This window comes from Molossus molossus, unplaced genomic scaffold (genome assembly GCF_014108415.1).
Source record: "Molossus molossus isolate mMolMol1 unplaced genomic scaffold, mMolMol1.p scaffold_m16_p_15, whole genome shotgun sequence".
NCBI lineage: Eukaryota > Metazoa > Chordata > Mammalia > Chiroptera > Molossidae > Molossus > Molossus molossus.
In genome coordinates this window covers 49,179,583-49,204,376 of record NW_023425350.1, presented here as the reverse complement: position 1 = coordinate 49,204,376, position 24,794 = coordinate 49,179,583, and the positions used below count along the sequence as shown (strand labels likewise).

General features: G+C 34.9%; 1 protein-coding gene across 5 annotated transcripts; it reads right to left on the bottom strand.

The window, feature by feature from the left end:
- Positions 1 to 462: 462 nt before the first annotated feature.
- On the bottom strand, positions 463 to 23,521 carry ETAA1 (ETAA1 activator of ATR kinase). Of its 5 annotated transcripts, XM_036263495.1 has the most exons (9): positions 23,203 to 23,521; positions 21,854 to 21,982; positions 21,509 to 21,585; positions 18,062 to 18,174; positions 15,516 to 17,545; positions 10,227 to 10,324; positions 8,453 to 8,592; positions 5,531 to 5,643; positions 463 to 534 (listed from the first exon to the last, which is right to left on the bottom strand). In XM_036263495.1, exons 1-8 carry the CDS (start codon positions 23,423 to 23,425, stop codon positions 5,598 to 5,600), a joined length of 2,856 nt encoding a protein of 951 aa, XP_036119388.1. In that variant the 5' UTR covers positions 23,426 to 23,521; the 3' UTR covers positions 463 to 534; positions 5,531 to 5,597. The 5 variants fall into 5 exon arrangements, with proteins under 5 accessions (XP_036119388.1, XP_036119389.1, XP_036119392.1 ...); XM_036263496.1 differs by lacking the exons at positions 463 to 534; positions 5,531 to 5,643; positions 8,453 to 8,592 and adding exons at positions 11,713 to 11,820; positions 13,544 to 13,589 and having other exon boundaries at positions 10,213 to 10,324; positions 18,062 to 18,180; XM_036263499.1 differs by lacking the exons at positions 463 to 534; positions 5,531 to 5,643; positions 8,453 to 8,592 and adding an exon at positions 11,766 to 11,820 and having other exon boundaries at positions 10,294 to 10,324; positions 18,062 to 18,180.
- Positions 23,522 to 24,794: the final 1,273 nt, after the last annotated feature.

Sequence of the window (24,794 nt, the reverse complement as noted above, 5' to 3'; positions counted from 1 at the left end):
CTAAAATCAATAAAGGAAAAAAAAAAATTGAGGATAGCTCAGGACACTTAGGCTGAGTCCCTGTCTCTTCATCTCTGACCTGGGAATAATGTCACTGGGCAGTTGTAACAATGAAGTAACACTAAACTTGCAAAGCACATAGCAAAATATCTGACAAAAAATAAGTTATTGAAATGTTGCCCACTCCTGCCAATGTTATAAGTCTGCCTCCTGTACTTCACACACTAATATTTATGAATGATGGAAGCGCCACCTGGGATGTTTCATACGGAAGAACTTAACATTGCAATAAGGTTCAAGGAAGTAAAAAAGATGTAAACATATTAGAAAATAGAACCATCCATCAGTAAAAAATTATGAAATAAGACTTTTTACTAAAGAAAGGATTAGAGGTAAAGATTTCCTCAATCATTATTAAATAGTTATAATGGACAAATTCTACTTAGTGTGGTCAGTACCTACACTGTGTAGGTCAGCAGTTCCTACACTGTGGTCACGGTTGATCCTCACAGGCAGCCAGCCTGAGGATTGAACCTGCACACAAATGGACCAATAGCAATCAAGACTCAATTGCAACAGGAGGAATCACACAACCCATACAAGAGACAATCCTGGAGCACCCAACTAAGGTGATCAAGGAAACTGCACCACTGGACCCCACAGGACACTTACTATAAAAGACAAACCTGCCAAGACTGGGAGACATAGCAGATCTACCTAATATAAAGAAGAAGAGGAAAAAACCCCCCCACACAAAGAGGAGTGCAAAATTGGAGACAAAGAAACATGCCCCAAATGAAAAACCAGGAGAACTCCCCAGAAAAATAAATCATTGAAATGGAGGCAGCAATTAACCAGATACAGTGTTTAGAAAAATGGTCATAAGGATGCACAAGAAACTTAATGAGAACTACAAGAAACTTAGTGAAAACTGTAACAGCATGAAAAGGGAAATAAAAACTAAAAGAACCAGTCAGAAATGACAAAAACAATATCTGAAAAGAAGAACATACTAGAAGGGATAAACGGTTAAATGAAGCAGAAAATCCAATCAGCGATATGGAAGAGAAAGTAGCAGAAAATACCCAATCAGCAAAGAGAAAAAATAATTTTGAAAAATGAAGAGAGTTTAAGGGACACGTGGGACAATATGAAGTATAAGTACATCTGCATCACAGAGGTACCAGAAGAGGAAAAGGCAGAGTAAGAGATGGAGAAGTGATTTGAAGAAATAATGACTAAAAACTTACTTAATCTGGTGAAGGAAAAAGACACACATGTCCAGAAAGTGTAGAGAGTCCCAAACAAGATGAACCCAAAGAGGACCACACCAAGACACATCATAATTAAAATGGCAAAGGTTAATAAAGACAAAGTGAGAATCTTAGAAGCAGCAAGAAAAAAATACCTACCTATCAAAGGGAGCTCCCATAAAACTGTCAGCTGATTTTGCAACAGAAACATTAAAGGCCAGATGGGATTGGCCTGAAATATTCAAATTGATGAAAAGCAAGACCTACAACAAAGACTACTTTACCCAGCAAGGCTATCTTTTAAAATTGAAGTAGAAATAAAGAACTTCTTAGACAAGAAATAGCTAAAGGAGTTCATTACACCAAGCCAGAGGAACATAGTTATAAGGAATAAAATTGTAATAAGTACCTATTAATAATCACTTTAAATGTAAATGACTTAATTGCTCCAATAAAAACATGTAGGATAACTAAATGGATAAGAAATTAAGACCCACATATATGCTGTCTACAAGATACACTCCTCAGAATGAAAGATACACACAGACTAAAAGTAAAGGAATGAAAAAAAAGTAGTTCTTGCAAGTGGAAATAAAAAAAAAGCTGGGGCAGAAATGCTTATATCTGACAAAATAGACTTTAAAACAAAGGGTATAACAGGAGACAAAGGACATTACATAATGATCAAAGGATTAATACAAGAAGATATAATGCTTGTAAATATTTATGCACCCAACATAGAACGAATACCTAATATATAAAGCAGATCTTCATGAACATAAAGGGAGAGATCAACAATAATACAGTTATATTAGAGGATTTTAACATTGACATCAATTGATAGATCTTCCAGACAGAAAATCAACAAGGAAATAATTGACCTTAAATGATACATTAGACCAGATGGAGTTAACTGATATCTTCAGAGCATTTCATCCCAAAGCAGCAGAATATATATTATTTTCAAGTAAACATGGAACATTTTCTAGGATAAACCTCATGTTAGAACACAAAACAAATCTCAATAAATTTAAAAAGACCTATGCTCAGAAAATTATAAGACGCTGAGGAAAGAAATGGAAAAAGATACAAATAAATGGAAATATATACCATGTTCATGGATAGGAAGACTTAGCATCTTTAAAATGTCCATACTACCCAAAGCAATCTATACGTGCAATGCAATTCCTATCAAGATACCAATGACGTATTTCATAGAACTAGAAGAAATATTCCAGAAATTTATATGAAACCACAAAGGACCTCGAATAGCCACAGCAATCTTGAGAAAGAAGAACAAAGTTGGAGGAATCACACTACCTGATATCAAACTATAGTACAAGGCCATAGTAATCAAAACATCATGGTACTGGCATAAAAACAGACATATAGATCAATGATACAGAATAGAGAGCCCAGAACCAGACCCATACCTTTGTGGTCAATTGATATTTGACAAAAATGGCAAGAACACACAATGGGCTAAAGACAGTCTTTCAATAAATGGTGCTGGGAAAATTAAACAGATACATGCAAAAAAATGAAACTAGACCACCTTCGTACACCATGCACAAGAATAAAGTCAAAATAGATTAAAGACCTAAATGTAAGATTCAAAACCAACAAAATCCAAGAAGAAAACATAAGCAGTAAAACCTTGGACATTTTTTGTAGCAATATATTTTTTTTTTTTTGCTGAAATATCTCCTCAGGCAAGGGAAGCAAAGAAAAACAAATGAGACTACATAAAACTAAAAAGGGTTTGCACAGCAAAGAAAACTATCAACAAAATGAAAAGACAACCAACCGAATGGGAGAACATATTTACCAATGATACATTTCTTAAGGGGTTAATATCCAAAATTTTATACACACACACACACACACACACACACACACACACACACACAAACTTATACCACTCAACACCAAAAATAACAAACAATCCAAATAAAAAATGAGCTATGGATCTGAATAGACAATTCTCCAAAGAGGATATACTGGTGGCCAATAGACATATTAAAAAATTTTCAATGTCACTAATCATCAGAGAAATGCAAATTAAAACCACAAGGAGACACCACTTCACACCTGTCATAATGGCTATCATCAATAAATCAACAAACAACATGTGTTGGTGAGGATGTGGAGAAAAGGGAACCCTTTCGTGCTCTTGGTTGGAATGCAGACTGGTTGCGGCCACTGTGGAAAGTAGTATGAAGTTACCTCAAAAAATAAAAAATGAAATTGCCTTATGATCCAGTGATTCTAATTCTAGGAATATATCCAAAGGAACCCAAAACACCAATTTGAAAGAATACATATACCACTATGCTCATTGCAGCATTATTTATAATAGCCAAGATTTGGAAGCAGCCCAAGTGCCCATCAGTAGAAGAGTGGATAGAAAAGCATTGGTAGCCCTGGCCGGTCTGGCTCAGCGATTAGAGCGTTGGCCTGCAGTAGGGAGAGACCTGGGTTCGGTTTCCGCTAAGGGCGCGTACCTCCGTTGTAGTTTGTCCCTGGCCCTGGTTGGGTTGTGCAGGTGGCGGCCACTTGATATGTCCCTTTCACGTTGATGTTTCTCTCTCTCTCTCTCTCTCTCTCTCTCTCTCTCTCCCTCCCTCCCTCCCACTCTATCTGAACAAAAAATGGAGGGGAAAAAAAAGCATTGGTACATTTTTACACGATGGAATACTCTGCTGTAAAAAAGAAGGAAATCTTACCTCTTGTGACAGCATGGATGGACCTAGAGAGTATTATGCTAAGTGAAATAAGCCAATAAGAGGAAGACAAATACCATATGACTTCAGTTATATATGGAATTTGATGTACAAAATAAACAAACAAACAAAATAGAAACAGACTCATAGGTACAGAAAACAGGCTGATGGCTGTCAGAGGGGAGAAGGATTAGAGATCTGGGTGAACAAGGTAAAGGGATTAAGCAAAACAAACAAAACAAAATTCATAGATGCAGACGAGGACAAGGGGGGTGGGAAGAGGTAGAAGAGGGTAAAGAGGGGATAAATGGTGACAGAAAGAGACTTAACTTGTATACTTGAAATTGTATACTTGAAACCTATACAATTTTATTAACCAGTGTCACCCCAATAAAGTCAATAAAATTGTTTAAAAAGGCATTTCACTTGCCCGGCTAGTGTGGCTCAGTGGTTGAGCATCGACCCATGCACCAAGAGGTCACTGGTTCGATTCCCGGTCAGGGCACGTGACCAGATTGTGGGCCAAATCCCCAGTGGGGGGGCATGCAGGAGGCGGCCATTCAATGTCCTATCTCATCAATATCTCTCTCTCTCTCCCTCTCCCTTCCTCTCTCTCTAAAATCAATAAAGAAAAAAAAAAGGCATTTCACTTAATGCCTATGATGAAACAATAATAATTATTAATTTTATCAGATTTTAACTCCTGAGTATATGTCTTTTTAATATTCTGTAAGATAAATGGGAAGTATACATGCACAAAAAAAACCCGTTTGCTGCATATTAATGTGTGGCATTGCCTCAAACAATGGTGCAAGCTTAATTAGTTGCTTTTTTTACATGGAATACCATTTTCTTGAAAGAATGACTGACAAAGTATGGCTCTTCAGATTTAGATATTTGGCATACATTATCTGTTACTTTGAGGAAAACAACAAACTTTTTTTTTTTTTTTTTTTGTCAATGATAAAAGTCAAGCTTTCAAGTAAAATTTGGAATATTGAAAAACATGATTACAGCAACCATGAGCTTGACAGCTTTTTAATACATGGAAGACATTTCTTGAGATTACTGGTGATAGTTAGGCAGGTATAATGTGTTAGCTTTTGGAAGATATGCATAACTCTGAATCTTTATGTTCCAAACGACCACTGAATGATGGTATTTTACATGAGTAAAAGATCTATTCAAAGTACAAAATATACCAATTGATTTCAATATACCAAATTTCATATTCTACATTTATTTCACATTTTTATTATGGTAAATTACACAAAATTTATCACCTTAACCATTTTAAGTGGTGAGTTCAGTGGTATTAAATGCATTCATAATGTTTTGCAACATCACCACTGTGTTGGGGGGCTCATAGCTGGTGCATTAAATCAAGAACATGCAGAGTATGACCTGCTGAATGAGCCACCCAAAGAGGTTGACAAGTTTCCTCAGCATCAGAGTTCCCATTTTGGGAAAATGAAAACCCAGGGGTCATTTTGATTAAAGGCCATTTCAGTACACTCATAGAAAGAAAGGAAAGTCACAAGACTTATTACTTACAGATCCTAGAAATGAGAGGAGTGGAAGGGCACAGTGAGCCAGGGGAAGCGCAGTCCTCCATCGCAGGTCATGAGTGAGCAGGGGATAGAGATCCTGGCAGCAAGCACCTATTACTATAAGATAGTTGAGGCAGAGGTCACCAATTTTTCATGGATTTGGCTCTCTAAATGGTTATTTTAAATGGTACTTCAGGAAAAATAAAGAAGGAACTTGAGGTAGGAATCCTAAGCTCTGGTCCTATTGTCCAAACTCTGGGTGTGAGCAGTGTTGTCATACTGTAAAATGCCTAGGAAACAACTCATCACAATCATCCATCTCCAGAACTCTTCTGATCTTGTAGAACTGCAACTCTAAACCCATTAAACTGTAACTCCCCACTCCCTCCTAACCTCAGCCCTTGGCAACCACCATTCTACTTTGTCTCTCTGATTTTGACAACTCTATTTCATATAAGTGGAATCATATAGTATGTCTTTAGCTTGTTTCACTTAGCCTACTAATCTCCTCAAGGTTCATCCATGCTGTAGCATGTAGAATTTCCTTCCTTTCAGAGGCTAATATGGCCACTGTATATACATGGCACATTTTGCTTATCCATTCACCACTTGATAAACACTGGGTGGCTTCTGTGTTTTAGTTATTGTGAATAATGTTGCTATGAACATGAGTGTACAAATACAACTAACTTTATTTTTAATAAGCAGTTTTGAGGTATATTTGACATACAATAAATTGCATACCTCAAGAGTACAACTTTATACATTTTGATGTATACACAGTAAACATATCCATCCCCCTGAGTTTGTTATCCCTCATTCATCCTTCCCTACTCCTCCCGTCCGGTTAATGATGTCACATTAGTTTGCATTTTCGTTTTAGATAAATCATAAAACCATTTTTACCATTTTATATTGCTATCAGCACAAAAGTTCCAGTCCCTCCAGATGTTACCAATTCTTGGCATAGTCAAATCTTTTTAACTTTAATCATGTGATCTCGTTGTGGTTTTTTCATTTTCCTAACAACTAGTGATTGATGAACTTTTCATGTGCTTATATGCCACCTGTATATCTTCTTGATGAATTGGCTGTTCAAATCTTTTGCTCCTTCCTCACCTTCATGTTGTTCTGTCATAATGTTGAGTTTTAAGAGAAATTTATATTTCCTTAATCAGTACATATGTGATTTGCAAAGATTTTTCTTTCTTCTGATGGTATCTTTTGAAGCACAAGTTTTTAATCTGGATGAAACACAAACTCTTTTGTCTTGTGACTTTTGTGTATTAAGGAACTGTTGCCTACTCCCATGTTTTCTTCTAACAGTTTTGTAATTTTAGCTTACATTTAGGCCAAGGATCCATGTTCAGTAATTTTTTATATGGTGTGAGGTAGGACTTCAACTTAATTCTTTTGCATGTCAGTATCCACTTGTCCTAGCATCACTTGTGGAAAAGATTACTTTCCCTATTGAATAGCCTTGGCACCCATGCTGAATATCTTCATTTTTTTGAAGAGCAGTAGTATCTTAATTTTGATGAATTCCTATTCAATTTCTTTTATGAACTGTTTTTGGTGTCATATTTAAAACTTTAGGCAATGCAAAGTCAATTTCTTCTGTTTTCTTATCAGTTTATAAAGTTTCATATTTAGGTCTTGACACATTTTTTATTTTTGTATGGCATGAAGTACAAAGTGGATTTTTTGCATATGGTATTCATTACAGCACAATCTATTAAAAATATTTTCTCTTAAGTTGCCTTTGTACCTTTGTCAAAATTCACTTGTTCATGTATGTGTGAATCTACTTATAAACTGTCTCACTGGTCTATTTGTCCATCTGCATGTCACCACCAGTCTTGATTTCTAAAGCTTTACTTACACATCTTGAAATCAGGTAGTTAGTGTTCCAATTTTATTCTTTCAAAGCCATATTTGGTCATTTTAAGTCATTTCCATATAAATTGTCAAGTTTGTGTTTCTATAGAAAATTGGCTGTTGATATTTTGATTGGGACTGGGTCAAATCTATACATTTGGGGAGAACTGGTATCTCGGTCTTGTCTTCTGAATTATGCACATGGTATTATCTAGGTCTTTCTTTCAGCAAAGTTTTAGATTTTTTCAGTCTACAAGTCTTCCCCATCTTTTGTTAAGTTTATCTCTAAGTACTCTATATTTTTTAATGGTGATGGATGGAGACTTGACTTGGGGTGGTGAACAAACAATACAGTGTATAGATGAGGTGTTGTAGAATTGTGCAACTGTTAATCAGTGTTACCCCTATAAATTAAAAAAGGGGAAACATTTATAAATAGTATTTTACTTCAATTTCATTTGTTGCTAGATATAGAAATGTAATTTACTTTTGTGTATCAATGTTGAATCCTGTTAACTTTGGTAAATGTATTACTTCTAGTAGCATTTTTTATAGATTATACTGACTTTTCTAAACAGGTGATCATGTTGTCTGCAAATATAGTTATACATCTTCTTTTCAATCTAGATATATTTTTCTTGCCTAACGAACCTCCAGTACAATAGTGACTACAAACAATGAGAGCAGATACCACTGTCTCATTCCCAACCTTAGGACGGAAACAGTTTAACCATATCATGTTACCTATATATGTTTTTATATTTTGTAGCTGCTCTTAATCAGATTGAGGAAGTTTCTTTTCAATCTACTAACTTTTATTTTATAGTTGTTGATATAGTGAATTTAGTTGGCTTTCAAGTGTTAAAAACCAACCCTGTATTCTTGGGATAAATGCCATTTGGTCATGAAGCATCATTATTTTTACATAATGTTGGATTTCCTTTACTAAAAAAATTGTTTAGAATGTTTGCATTTATGCTCATGAGGGATATTGGTTTTTAGTTTTCTTTTAATGTGTTTCAGGTTTTAGTATCCAGATAATGGTTACCTCATAGAATGAACTGGGAAACAGTCCACCTCTTCAATTCTCTGGCACTGGTTTGTGTGGAACTGGACAGAATAGGCTAAAGGCACTCTAGACGAAGGTAACGGCAGGCAGAGGGAGAGGTATCCAAAGCACAGTTTGACCTATAATAATCATAACCTGTATGTCTTTTCCCATATGAACTGAAAATCTACTTTTGTCCACTCCTGTACATATGAAAATACAATTTTCAAAATGATGTCTCTATATAGCAATACCTTAAAATGCATTTAATTATTTCAAAATTATCAGAGTGAAAAGACACCTGAATAGTGGTAAACAACTTAATAGGTAATTCCCATCTATAACTTTCCTCAGGTCTCCTAAATCCACTGGGGATGAAGAGAGCATCCTTATTGCCTTCCATGCCCTATGCTTAGATTTTACTTCTGGCTTAGCAAATTCCAAACAGGCAAAAAGAAAAAGAAAAAAAAGAGTAACAGAGAACAAATTAATAAAGTCAGTAAATTAATCAAGGGAAATTACAGTTATAGAAAAACACAAAAGATATTCTCATTTTCATACCATAGAATGATTCATTCTTTAATAAAAAAAAACAATTCGTGTCCTGGCTGGGTGGCTCAGTTGGTTGGAGCATCACCCATAAACCAAAAAGGATCAATTACCGGTCAGAGCACATACGCAGGTTATGGGCTTGACCCCCGTTTGGGGTGTGTATGGGAGGCATCCAAATGACGTTTCTCTCTTTCTAAAATCACTAAGAATATCCTTGGGTATTAAAAAACCAAAAGAAAGAAATAATAAGCATCATATTTAAATAGTCCTTAATGTACTTTGTTACTTACTCTAGTTTTATACTATAAAATAATAAAGAGCAAAACAAATTATTTTATGTATTAATACTCTGAAGGAAATGGTACAATTGTTTAGGTAGCCATCAGAATGAAAGAAATCATTCTAATCCCAGTACAGCTTTAACTTGCCTTGTGGCTTTCAGCATAACAATATCCATTTCTTACCTATACAGTAAAGAAGTTGGGTCAATGATATCTAAAGCTCCGACAGTTCTAAATGTTAATGATGCTACATTATTTATATTGCCAACCCACTTTTTTCTAAACAAAATGTCTTAAATCAGCATTTTTTTGTAAAAATGGTGGAAAGTTTCCAAAATGCATAACATTTTACAAAATTCACATTCAAATCTATTTCAGTTTGGAAAATGAAAACAGTAATTTCCTTACAAATAAACTGAGTCCTTTATTTCCTATCAACCATGTTCCTAAGAATATGAAAGTATCAAACTTCAGAAATGCATAAAAAACTTAAGGAACAGTTAGTTACTCAAAGTACAAACTTAGTAAATTTGAACTAAGTCTCCTTGAACTTAGTAAATTGAAGCTTTGTATTAGGAAAAGACTTATTACAATACAAAATTAAGTAAATAACCTATTTTTGATGGTCCTCTGCAATCACAGTATTTAAAAAAATATAACCTTTCCTCCTTATAATTCATAATTATTAACCTTCCTAAACTTCCAAAACTTACATGGAATTACTTTCACATGCATCTCCAAGGAAAGGTTTCACTGACCAATGCAACCATGATTTATTAAATAAAAATAAAGTAGAAGTCCATGCTTTATAACTCAGCATTAAATTTCTCACAGAGAAATCAAGAACAATGTTCCTATCATCGATAGGTATCAAGTGTCTTTGTGGAGTCTTCCAACTACTATTCACTAAAGAGATGAAGTTAAGGGGGAGCTGCTCTCACAGATGACGCTTGTGCTTTGGCCATTCTTCGAACCAGTGCTTCTTGTCTTTTTCTCTGAATTTCTTCAGGAGAATACTTTCTATTTTTCTCTTCTTCCTCTAAAAATTAAAATACAGATACTAGTTTTATGAGCCGTAAGGTCATTGTTAATATGAGTTTTAATTTTCACGTTTTTATTACCCAGATTTGCCACATTGGTTTGGCTATTAAATCACACTAAACTACTAAATATAAGATTCCAAGTACAGACATAATGCTGTAGGCCGAAAAAAAACCAATCACTGATCACTGATAAAATTCATGATTAAAAATGGTACATTTTGACCATCCAGCAAATAATTCTGTGAATAATGACATCTAATTTATAGAACAAACAAATACATTTTAAAACCAAACTGGAATCTTAAAGTATTTAAAATAAAATGAATTATATAGATACCAATACCTCAAATAATGTATTTATAAGATAAGCTATATTCATATTCAAGTCTTCAGAACTCCAAGATTTCATTTCAGCCATCCAGGATAAATATTTTAGCATGATAGAGTAAAATCAAGCATGTCAATAAACATGTAATTCACTGTCAGATATTATCTTTTTATTTGGAGAACACATTTTATATAAACACTAGGAAATTATTTTAAAAAGCAGAGTATCTGAATAAAATCTTCAATTTGAAAGTCTTAATGTGAAGCATTCTGATATATTATGCAGCACACTTTAGATAAACACACTACAAAATAAACAATGTTTTAAATTAAATCAAAATAAGTTCTATTTTAATAAAACATCCAATTCTACCTCTGTCAAAATACTGAGCCATAAATATAATGAATTTAATTCAATAGTTAAGTCACTTTGCACTAAAATAATAGATATTAATGTTAATAAGAATCAAACTTTAAATAGCAAACATATTCCCTCATTTAAATGTCTTAAAATTAAGACCATGACCTTAATACATATTTAAGTGACCTTGTTTTGTATTTGTAAAACTGTTTGTTATAACATCTGCCTTTCTGAGAAGAATCTGTAGTACTGCCGGCAGAGAAATATTATTTACACTGACATCTAAACAAAGGTCCCGAATTTGTTATGAGACATTTCTCTTGTTAACTAAGGGAAGTGTATGTCTAAAATATGTCACCTGTCTTCCCTTTCTTTCTTAGTATTATTTGAATGGGAGTGGGTGTTCAGGGTAAGAGATATATCTTTCAAATAAACTTCCTAATGATTCTGATGCCTTTTAACTCCTAAACTAATTATCTCAGAGTGTAGCTTTTTTTTTCCTTACAGAAAGATACTACAAGATACTTAAAATTAGCTAGACTAATAATCTAATACTTTAGTCTCAAACCTGAGAAACACAAAAAACTCAGAATACATACACACAGTTTACATTCAATTGACCATACATTTGAAAGGAACACAGGTTAATAATCTATGACGAAAGAAAAGAACATAGCTCCCTAAAACTGGTCTTACAGTTGGCTTGGTGATATTCTGGAAAATAATTTCAAAGGATATAATAAAGTCACACCATGAAAATTTGACTTAGAGAGAGTCATCCATTTCTCCTTCCTTTAACTCAATCTGCAATAAAAATACACAGCAAAGTCTCAAACTATTGCAAGGTACAAAGCGAAAGTGGCTCCTTATCTTTAAGCTAAAGCAGGGGTCAGCAAATTTTTTTTTTTTTGGTAATGGACCAGAAAGTAAATATATTAAACTTTGCGGGTCATAAAATCTCTTCTAACTGCTCGACTCTGTCATTGGAGCATGAGAACAGCCAAAGACAATACATGAACAAATGATGTGGCTCCATTCAAATACAAACTTGTGTAGGGACAATAAAATTAGAATTGATTACAATTTTCAAGTCATGAAATATTCTTCTTCTTTTGATTTAACCATTTATAATGCAAAAACCATATTAGCATGCTGGCTGTACAAAAACAGGCCGCATAGGCTGGATTGGCCAGGTCATTGTTTGCCAAGCTCTGCCTTCAAAGAATGAGGTTCTTAAATGGGTTTTGTTACAAAAACATTCTCTGGAGAGTAGTTTGTTACATAAAGTGAAAGGAAGTAGAAGCGATAGAAAATATCAAGAAGGTTAATATTCATTAGCACATCAGATGCTATATGCTCTGATGAGTGTGGCTCAGTTGGTTGAGTGTGGTCTCCTGCACTGAAAGGTCACTGGTTCAACTCCCTGCCCAGGCTGTGGGCTCGATCCCTGGCTGGGTTGGGGTGCATATGGGAAGCAGTCAATCACTGTTTCTCTATCACACTGATGTTTCTCTCACTCTCTCCCTCCCCCCTTCTTCTTTCTAAAATCAATAAAAAACATACTGGGGAAAAAAAGAATATTAGATGCTATAAATACTCAAAACAAAAATAGCTAAGGTAAACTGAAAGGCAGATTACTCATCCATAAAAAATGCAGAGTTTTGAGAAAACTCAAACATTCTAAAGAGATTTAGTCTTTTATAGAATTATAACTATATGTAAATATATTCATTTGGTAAGTATGAGTCAATTAATTACATTTATTGGAATATACAACATATTTTAAATTGGCAATTCTTTTTAACTTTATTAAAGATTTTTTAATTGATTTTTAGAGAGGAAAGGGGGAGGGAGAGAGAAAGAGAGAGAGAGAGAGAAACACATCAATGAGAGAGCAAAACACTGATGGGCCATCTCCTGCATACCCTCTACCAGGGATCAAGCCTGCAACCCAGGCATGGGCGGTGACCTGGAACTGACCTGGCAACCTTTCAGTGCACGGGATGATGCCCAACCAATTGAGCCACACCAGCCAGGGCATAGATAGACAATTCTTAAAGTTTTAAAATACTTAGTTTGGGCCATAATGTAGAGATATATCCTCTGTCAGTATTGATAAGCATATAAATTGATGTAACTTTTGGGAAGATTTGGTAGCCATCAAAATTCAAAACATTCTCTCGCCTTCATTAATTTTTTTTTTAGTAATTAACAGATATATTTACAAGAACATGCAGAAATTTATGTAGAAGAGTATTTACTGGAAGATTGTTTATAATGCAAAAAATTGCAACCAAACTAAATTTCCATCAATAGATATATATATACAGTTAAATATACTGTCACATCCATATAATGACATACTACACAGTATGTTAAAGGGACTGAAGCAAATCTATATGTACTAAAAGAAAAGATAGTTATATTAAGTGAAGGTAAAACCAAGTTGTCAAATACTGGGTACATAGCATTTAATTCCATCTATACAAACAAACCTACAGGTATACACACACATTTTTATACGCACAAAAAATGTTACATGATGTCTTCCAAACTGTTACCAGTGGTTTTTCCTGGGAAATAGTTGTGGGAAAGGAGAAACAGAGGACTTTTATAATTTGTTTTATAAAAAGGGGAGGGATAACTTAAACAGAAACATTCTAACAGTAATACCAACAAAAGCGTTATCTACAATCTAAAAAGATTTAATGTTAAAAGAAACAAACAAAAAAAACTTTCTCATATTAGCATTAATGTACATAACAGATAAGGTACCCAATGTCAGCTCTAAGTGAGGGAGACTAATAAAATCTATAATTACAATTCAGTATACAAAATGCTGTAACAGAGGTTAGCACTGGGTATTGGAGAAAGTGAATGTAAATCATTCTGAAGGTGGTTGAAAACACATACAAGGACAAGGAGAAAATGGCCTGGCAGATTTGGTATAGGTACGTGGGGGCACTATTCCTAGTGCAGAAAACAGCATCTGCAGCCGTAAAGCTGAGAAAAAGCACTGGGCATTAAGAAGTCCGGTAGTTACACCAGACATATTCCCTTTTAAAAAATATTACAATATCAGTGAATAGCAGACCTTTTACATTATTTTGCATGGTGTTCACTCAAATATTTATTAAACATCTTCTAAGTGGCAGATGCTATGGTAAGCCAAAGTATTCTATAAGACGGTAATTAATATTTAATTGTGACTAAAATAGGTGAAGGAAAGCGCTGTAGCTCAATAGTTAGAGTGTCGGCCCAAACACCAAAGGGTCTCGGGTTTGATTCCCGGTCAGGGGCATGTAGCTGGGTTGCAGGTTTAATCCCTGCCCCAGTTGAGGGGCATGTGGGAGGCAACCAATTGATTTGTCTCTCTCACATCAATGTTTCTCTCTCTCTTTCTACCTCCCTCCCTTCTACTGTCTCTAAAAATCAAGGGAAATATCCTTGGGTGTGGATTAACAACAACAACAACAAAAAGTGAAGGAAATAAGAGACATGATGGAAAATAACAAGGAAAAGATTTACTTATACAGATTGTTCAAGGAAGGCCTCTGTGAGAGAGTAGGTAATACTTAAACTGAGACCTAGGGATAAAAAAGTACCACCCAAGGGGTCGGGGGGCAAATGTTGGGGAGTAGTTTTAGTTGGGAATAGTATAGTCAAAGATCCTGATCTAAGAGAGAACCTATTTCTTTTGAGGAACTGGAAGACTGCTGGTATAGTTGAAGCTTAGCAGGCAAGGGTAAAAAGAGGGCGGGCAAGTTAAGGAGAGATAATCAAGGCTTTGTAGATCACAGTGTCAAGTCCAAACTTTATTGGAAATACGCAGTCAGCCACTGAAGGTGTGGTTAAGCATAGGAATGTGTTGTTTACCTATTTGTTTGTAAAAGATCATTCTGCTGCTTGGAGATTAGAATTGAAAGGGGACAGATAAAAGAACTGCAGTAGTCTAGTCAGTAAGTATTGGCTCAGAAAGGGTGGTAGCAGTAGAGTGAGAAAATTGGACAATTTTGAGATGTATTTTTTTGTGGTAGAAACAATAGAACTTGATGGAAAGGATAATTTGTATAAAGAGGAATCCGAAGAATGAAAGAAGACAGGTTGTACTAAGTAATCAGAATTCTTATCAAAATTAACAGTTTTATACTAGGTACTAGACTAGAGGAGGTGTTTAATTAAAATGACCCTAAATTTTCAAATATTATTCACCTCAATGTTCTGCTAAATATAGGAGTAAGATTACTCAAGTTTTAAAACAATGAGTCATTTCATAAACACCATCTCATACAGTAATATATGTATCTAACATACAATTTTTCAGAAAACATCAAATATATAGTGAAAGCCTACTACATGCCAGTCACTATATTAAATGGTAAAACATTAGAGTCTTTTGAAAACATAAATATTATGCAAATTAAATACAACAATAAAAAAACCAAGTTTGGCTAATTTCCAAGATAATAACCTTTCAAAGAAAATGACTTCATACATACCTTTTGAAGACTGTTTCAAAGATTCAGGTTTCATCAAAGATTGCTGTTGAACAGTCTTTCCACATAATGAGTTGTCAGTTTTGTTTTTCTCCAAACTCTGTGTAATTCTGGTATCAGAGAAACTTCCTGTTATACAATTTTGATTAATCTGGGATAGAATTTGAGAATTTTTTATCTTTGTAAACGTATACTTAGACAATCTAGTTGTTCTATTAAGGTCATTATGAGCTTCATCTGTTATGGTCCTATAGGTCAGAGGCTGGGTATTCAATTTCTTCTTAAAAGTAGCTATTTCTGTACTCATATGATCTGAATTCACATTAAAACTTGAACGTCTTGTAAGAACTGATTTGGAAGTATTCGCTTGTATTGGAACATCAGTATTATTCCAAGAGACAGGCAGATTTTTGATCAGACAATTTGAGTTCTTAGAGTATATAGTCAAATTTGTTGTAGCACCTAAAAAACTTGGAGAATTTCCACAACTTTGCCCTTGCTGCATCTTCATTGCTTTATTTATTTGTGGGCTATCTGTCAATAAATATGATTGTGCTGAAACACTGCTCATATTCAAATGCATTGATTGCACCAACTGACTTCCTTGTTTAGATGTAGTAAACAGGTTTCTGGCTCCATGTCTGGAACTATTATTAACCTCAAGTATACTTCTTGATGTCTTGCTGTCCTTTCTCATGTCTTGCTGCTGGGTTAGTCTTTCAATATCATCACATGCTTGGTATAATAAATCATCTTCTACATCATCAGCTTCCCAGGTATTCTCTAATTGATGACATGCTTTAACAATTTCATTGGCAAATGATGGGTCATTCCAATCATCAGAGAAAGATACCAACTTTGATCCATTAGTCTGATTTGCATTGCCCATAGCAGCAGAGTCAAAAGGAACTAGATCAGCAGGCATTTTAAAAGACTGATTAACAATGGACCTATTTTTTTGTTCATTAGAATATCCTGTGTTCAAAGTAGACTTTTTTTGAGAAGCATGCACATTAGAAATAAGTTTAGTGTGAATATCTTCCTTTACTTTTGTCAGGTCAAATGCAACTGCACAATCTTGAGTTTTGTCTTCAATGATTTTATTGAATGATTTCTCAAATTTCACTTTATTTCCTATGGACAGTAATTGGTTTGGCTTATCATTTGAATTTGGTGAAAATCTGTCTTTTCCAGCATCTATTGATTCACTGGTATATATCTCTGAAGAAACATCTACTAAAGTTTTTGAATCTCTCAACCCAACACCTAAACTTATATTTATTCTTGAGTTACTTTTATTATTTTTACTCTTAGAAGTACACATTTCTTTTTGATCAACCATCTGGGTTGTTTCAGCGGTAGAAAAAGGCTCACACATTTCTATATTTTGCATAACAAAAGGTTCATTACTTAGTAAGTTTTCCCACTCATCCTCAAAATCACCAGTAGTAAATGCATCCATGTGCTTATTAAAAGCTTCTGGCTCCTTAGTATTGGAAGTCACATAAGATTTTGCCATTCCAGGAGGATCTACTCGATGAGAAAGTGATGCTGTGGGTTTATCTGGCAGTTTTTCAGTAACCCGAGTTTCATTAGTAATGATTTTCTCCTCTTTCAAAGCACTTTTCTTTCCTAAGGTAGTATTAACGGTGTTCCATAAGGTATCTGACAGATCTTGGCTTAACTGTCCACTGCATTTCTGAGTGGAACCATCAAAAATGGCAATAAAGGCTGCTTCAGCATTTTGGTCAAATGGCTTCTGACTGCTACATTGATCATTTACCACAGATACCTTGGTCTTTTCTCTCATTGGCTTCTTTATTACAGCATTATCTATTTTAGGAATTACATCATGTAATAACTGCATCTGTACATTATCTTTACAATTATTTGAAGTCTCTGCTTCTGAAATCATCTGGATAAAATCATGATTTCTCTTGTTTTGCTCTTGAATCTCATCTAGCTCTTCCATATTTTTATCAAATTCCTTAGCCAATTTCATAAGTTCTTCCTCTTGATTTTGCGTTTTTAACCTATTAAACAAATATTTTAAAAAATTATAAGAAAAGTTCTAAAAGTCATTATAAATATTCAATTGTTATTTAACATATTTTAATATGTTAAAACTTAAAATGTTTACCACACTGTAATTATTTTAAGTCCAAAATTTTACATGTCAAAACTAGAAAAAGCCCTGGCCGGTTTGGCTCAGCGGTTAGAGCGTCCGCCTGCGGTCCGGAGAGAACCGGGTTCGGTTCCCGCTAAGGGCATGTACCTCGGTTGCAGTTTGTCCCCGGCCCTGGTTGGTCGTGCGGGTGGCAGCCACTCGATGTGTCCCTTTCACATCGATGTTTCCCTCTCTCTCTCTTCCTCTCTCTCCCTCCCACTCTATCTGTACAAAAAATGGAAAAATGTCCTCAGGTGAGGATAAAAAAAAAAAAAAAAAACAACTAGAAAAAGTTTTTGACATATTCACAAAACCAAAACAGGGTAATATTAAAAATACTGACTTCACTGAATGTCAGAAAAACTAAAAAGTTTGAACTCACTTTGTGCAGCTGATTTTTGCTCTTGATTTTCCTTTTGCTACATTAGGAGTACAAGGAATAGCAGATTCACCAATCCACACACCCAGCATGGAGTCTGTTGTTGGTTTTTCATCCTTTGGCAGAAGGGAAAATAAAAAGAGGAATAAAGTACAAACAAAACAAAACAAACAAACCCAAAAAACAAAAAGAAAGAAAAATAGAAAAAAGAAAACTTTAACTAGTTGAATTATTTTCAAGTAATATCTTCTGGTAAGGTGATGCTTACTAAACCATCTTCAATAAGAAGCTGGAGGACGGTAATAAGTTACAAGAAGTGATACATTTATGTTTCAGGGAACAAAAACATTCAGAATTGGGAATTCCTTATTTTAAAAAAATACTGAGTTCTTGTAATTTGATAATTTAACAGATGCATATTTAATAATAAAAGCACACTTTTATCAAAAGAAAGCTGATCAACCTATAAGATATTCATAAAAATAAACATTAGTATCAGAAATAAACTGTGTAGCAGACATCATGATTTAAGAATAAAGAAAGATACATACAGAATTCTTTCTGTGTCACCTGATTCCTCAAATTTCCCTATCCCCATTACAATCAGTATTTAAAGCTGGACAGTCTATGATGACCTGAATTAAGAACACTTAAATAGAGTTAAAGTCAGGACTGAGTCAGAGATGAGTACAAGGTTAGAATGATAAAAAAAATAAGGTAAGGGAAAAAGCCATTTAAGTCCTGTATATTTTGCTTTGTTTTTCAGTTACGTGATCATGTAAAATAGTGAAGAATGAGTTTATGCATTAGTTACAAACCAAACCAACAAATCAAGTAGGTTAACTATTTTCTACTCTATTTTTATAGTACCTGGAATAAACATAATTTATCACACAAGGTAAAAATAATGTTATCACTAGATTATAGGTCACGTGAAGGTTAAGAGTTATTCTTATGATAGTTCAGCATCTAGCAAAATGCTGGACATAAAGATGTCAGATTCATATTTATTTACTAGACTCCTTAATTGATCAACAAGTAGTTTTCTTAGATGTCCAACTGATCCTAGATTTTTTTTTTTTTTTTTTTATCCTCACCCGAGGACATTTTTCCATTTTTTGTTCAGGTAGAGTGGGAGGGAGAGAGAGGAAGAGAGAGAGAGAGAGAGAAACATCGATGTGAAAGGGACACATCGAGTGGCTGCCACCCGCACAACCAACCAGGGCCGGGGACACACTGCAAGCGAGGTACGTGCCCTTAGCGGGAACCGAACCCGGGTCTCTCAGGACCGCAGGCCGACGCTCTAACCGCTGAACCAAACCGGCCAGGGCTGATCCTAGATTTTAACTTTGCAAAGTACTAAAAACCAAACAACCAAACCCTCCCCAAACCCAAAAAACAATCATTTCACTTTCAGTATTATTTCTTCCCTCTTTGTTTCAATAACAGCCTTAATTTAGGAAAAACAATATTCTTAATGATTTAATTATGGATTTTTTTGTCCATTTACCAAGTAATTTAAAATTCATTCAATTTTTAGAGAATAAAAGTATGATAACTTCATACTATTTGTGTTCTATTTTTAAAATTTCTCCATTAATAATTAACAAGACAATCTAGGTGCTGTATAAAACATGTAAACACTTTATTTAATCCTAAAGAGTACAATGTGTATTTATAAAAATGATGGGATTCTGGCTGGTTTGACTCAGCAGTTGGAGTGTCGGCCTGTGGACCAGAGAGTCCTAGGTTCGGTTCCTGCTAGGGGCATGCACCAAAATAAATAAATAAATAAATAAATAAATAAATAAATAAAATAAAAATGATGGGAAAATATACCCTCATCTTCACATAAAAAAGTATCCTTTAAGAAAGTGAATATCCAATTAAAATGGAAGTGCTTATATTTTTTTAAAATGCCATCTCTGAAAATATAAAGGTGATTTAAATAATTATTTGAGGATAACTCACCTAAAAATAAACAACATGAATACTATGTCATTTTGAGAATACTTTTTAAAGATTTTAAAAAGACCTTAAAACTACCAAAGCTTTGTTTTAAAAGTACTCAGTTGAAAAGGGTAACATTTAAAAGCAACTAATTTCACTATATTTTTTCTGATACACAAGTTACCACGTGTATACTGTTGTCATTTCTTTAGGTGAGCTATTATTTCCAGCCCACTTAGGGAGAGTCCAGTAATTTGCTCAACTATCTTTTTATCACTGTTTAGGCTGGCCAGCCCATACACATTTTATTATGCTTCTTTCAAGTGAAACTCACAATTAATGAAGATCTATTGTTAACTCATGAAGTAAGTCGTATTATGGCATAAGTGCTATTCAACTAATGAACCATATGGAAAATGAATTTCTATGACATGCCAAACATGGAATGTAGAGCTAGTAGCAACAGAGTTGTTTTGACTATCATAGTTGTAATTTAGAATATTTTATAGCCATTAAGAAAAGCTTTATTTCCTGTCTCCTCCACTGGATTATTGTGATTCCGCATAACCACAGTTTGGGTCAGTGCCATCTCGTTTTTGGTCAACATACAGTCACTATCTATAGTTGTGTCAAGGAAAACTATCATCCTTCCTACAGAGAAGACACTAAACAAAATTAGATGTTTTCTGAATTTAAATTTGTTCAATAAGGAAAAAAGAGGGGAAAGTAAAGGCTCAGAACAGAAGCTGACTTAAATTTGTATTTCTATTCCACTGAAGCAGTACAAGAAATTAAAGAAAAAAGAACTTTTGCAGATGTTTCTATTACAGCAAATAATTTAACTACCATAACTAACTTTAACATAACCTTATATTTATAGTGTTAAATAATTTACAAAGACTTGTTATCTAATACAATCCTCATAATGATTCAATAAAGAGAACAAGAAAGTAATTCCAGCTTATGGCCAAATGAACTGAAGTTCTGAGAGCTTGTTAGTTGCTTAGGACACTCAATATAGGAGGTGGTCTAAGAACGAACTCCAAATCCAGTGTTTTTTGCGCCTTTACAAAGTTACTTGATGATCTTGTAAATCAACAGTATTAAGAGGTGTTTCAATGGGGAAAAAGTTGCACTATAGACCGTACACAATTACCAATCACAAAAAAACTTAAAAGTTTACATTTTTATTGTCCAATTGTGTTATTTTAGTAACTTGAAAATGATGCCATTCATTGTAAAATAATATTAAAAACAAAATAAACACAAAGCTCTAGTCAAATCATCACTCTAAAAAACTAAAATATGTTTAGAAAAATATAGTTACCAATCTTACATTATGTTTCTTTTTTCAAAATCTGCATTTCAGTAGTAGAACAAGTAATATCTGCTGCTCTATTTTTGGCAAAAAAAAATTGTAAAAGACAAAATATTTTTCATATATATGAATTATACAAGGACTTAGTGGTGTAAATTAAATTATAAATCTGTGATATTTACCTGAGGAGCAATACAATTAACAATATGTGAGATCTCATCACTATCTGTGGTGTAAATCTTTTTTTTTCTTCCTTTACCTAAAGAAATAAACACATTTCTATAAATGTTAAATAAAAAAAAGGATTTATAAAATAGTGGACACTTATTATAAAACAATTTCAATTAGCACAGCTTAGATCACTAGGCACTGATATCACATACATATCGCAGCAATACAATCAAATAAGATTCTCAAATAACAAACTGTATAAAGTTCCTGATGTTGTTCCCCCACTGAAATTCAACAGTTAAATCCTAATCATTTCTCAAATAGTCACCCAGATAGAAATGTTGATAACAAATTACCTAACTGTTTGGTCATTGGAGAATTTTGATCCCAAAAGATATCATTCTGTCCATCTGGATCATTAGGAGAACTGAAGGTAGATGACAATAAATTCAATTGCAGCACTCTCTTTGGTGTTTCATACTTTTCTACATAAAAATAAGATTAAAATAACAATTGTTGCATTTTAGCATTGCTTCATAACACCCCAATGTCAAATAATAGCTTTTAACAAGATTACTATTTATAGTACAATTATATCATTTTCTCCCAGAGATAATTTAATATAAATTTTCACAATGAAATGTTTGTTTCTCAAAGAAATCATTCTAATACTTCCCAAATTTAACATTGTAACTAGCAAGTATTTTAAGATAATCTAGTAGGTCTACGAAAATATAATACTGTATCCTCTAGTCACTCCATTCCTTACCACTGGAACTTGGGGGCTATGGGAACCACCTGTAATTTATAGATACACTTCAACAATCAAGGGCATCCCGACAGAAACTTCAGTAAATGTCTCTTTAGTCCGCTTTCACCAACTCTATCCAACTTACACCAATTATTTTAAAAAGGTTGAGCGATCCACTTCTGGGAACTTTTTGTCTACTATCACTTTTCAGATTTCTAGAGATTTGTTTTTGTTCATTCTGGTGTTGCTTTATGGGAGTAAACTAAAGCCAGTAAGGCAACAAAAACCGTGTCTAAAGAACACGCTCTAGGAAACAGCTTTGGTGTGAGTTTCAGTTCCTACCAGGTTTTCTTAAAAATCTTTCAAACATGGAACACCAAAAATTTATCCTAATGAAATACTCCTGGGCCCTACCCTGAGGGGCGTGATAGAAGGGCTTCCGGTTTTTTCATTAGGAGATGAGCCATCAGCAAGGCTTTGGTAGAGATAGCTATGGCTTTTCATGTGATGCCTTCTCTAGAGCACGTCAGGCAAACAATTTAAGTGGAAATAATTCTCCCAGGAGGCAAAATGTCTATCAAGTATTTCTCCTCGCTCCGCCACTGCTGACTTGGAGGGGCAGCCTAGAAATCATACTTTCAGCGATCCACTTCTGGGAACTTTTTGTCTACTTTTTGCCGTCCTCCCTCCCTCCAACAGGTCAACCCCACACGACCTTGTCCTGTGGCAGGGGCGACAACCGGGTGATCAAACCTAGTGGGGCCGTGCTCAAACTCGGGGACGAGGACCTAGGGCGAGTGTGTCGGGTTGTTTTTGGACGCACGAGCGGAGAGGCCCAGGGAAAAAACACCCTTCAGACTCCACCCCCACTCCCACTCCACGTTTCCCAGTTGCAAACTGGGCTGTGGGGCTGCAGGGCCGAAGCCTAGGGAGGCCGCGCTGCCCACGTCTCACCCTCGGGGTTACTTTTACTGCACGAAGCGGCTACTGAAGGCTGCTCTTGCTGCGGCAAAGGCTGGAGAGGCCCCTCTCCGGCCCCGCAGAGCCCCGATCGGCGGGCCGACCTCAGCCGCCTCTTCCCCGAGTCCACCACCGAGCTGCATTCTTCAGCCGCCGCCGCTTGGCGCAGCGTGTTCTTCAGACCAGGGCTGTCCCCAAGTTTTCTTCGCCGACTCATTGCCCAGGACCCCCTCCACAAGCCGTTTCTCCTTTCACATTTTGCACGGGAAGAGTAGGGCCATGGAATCAGAAAAACAACCCGCACTAACGGCCGCAGCCATTTTTGCCGGTGGCGCGCCAGTGAGAGGCGGCCGCTGATTGGCTGCGTCCGGCGAGGGGCGGGGCGGTGAGCGTGCTGGCGGCGCGCGCGCACCCGCAGCCCGCCTCTGAGCCCGCTGGGCTCTGGTCAGCCGTCTGGGTCAGAAAGGAGTGTTAAGGGGTAGTGGTGTGTGCAAAGTAACTGACAGTGGGAACAGGCCAGATGAAGATTCAATCCACTGACATCTTTTTATTAAATTTGCAACTAATTTTACACATTACTCATTCAGATTATTGTGGGATTTAGTATTTTCAAGAAATAAAAGGTATAGATTAGGCCAGAAACTATAAAACTATTTTTTTTTAATAGATGATACGTGCATTGGGAAATCCAAAAAATGTAGGAAAAATTATTGAATTCATAGACTAACAAAGTAGCTAATACAAAGTCAGTATTCAAAGATCAACTGTTTCCATAGGTTGGTAACAAACAACGTTGATGTTTTAAAGAAATACAATTTATTTTAGCATACAAGATACCAAATAACTAGGAATAAATTTAACCAAAGATTACAACCTCACTACAGAGATAATTACGGAATATTTTTTAAAGAAATTGAACACCTAAATAAATGAAGGATTAATGTATGTTGATAGGTTGCAAGACTCCATATTATTACAAAGTGAGTCCTCAGATTGATCTATAAATTCAATACAAATTCATTCAAAATCGCAGTAGTGTTGTACGTGTATATGTAATATAACAAGTTTATTCTAAAATAATTATGGAGCTGCAAAAATATCTGAGAAGCTCTCGAGGAATAATAAACTTGGATATCTACCAAGTGTGAAGGGTAATTGAGACAGTGTAACTAACAATGGTGAAAGGACAGACAAACAGATGAAACAATAGAAAGCTCGGACACAGACCTTTACATAAACGGACACTTGACTTAATATCAATTTGATATTCACATGGTAAAAGAAACAACCGCTACCTCAAACCATGTCCCCAAATCAAGTGCCAATTGATCATATATTTAATTGTAAAATATGAAATAATGGACATTCTAGAAGTTGATATAAATTGTCTTCGTGATAGGGAATGAATTTTAAATTGAACAAAAAGGTTATCAACTATTCAGAAAATAATTATAAATTTGAATAACTTGAGATCTGCCTATCCAAAGACAAAGTTAAAGAGAATGAAAAGCAACGTGTAGATTGGGAGATGTTTACAAGAGATAAAATTAAGGGTCCATATGTAAAATATATGAAGAACTAATGTA

Excerpts from the sequence above, each read along its gene's own strand:
- ETAA1 (XM_036263495.1), bottom strand. The coding sequence starts at position 23,425 with ATGAGTCGGCGAAGAAAACTTGGGGACAGCCCTGGTCTGAAGAACACG. Across the intron at positions 10,325-15,515 it reads TTTGAAACAGTCTTCAAAAG|AGGAAGAAGAGAAAAATAGA; the intron begins GTATGTATGAAG and ends TTTAATTTTTAG. Across the intron at positions 8,593-10,226 it reads CCAAAGCACAAGCGTCATCT|GTCAAACTGTGCTTTGGATA; the intron begins GTGAGAGCAGCT and ends TGATTATTATAG.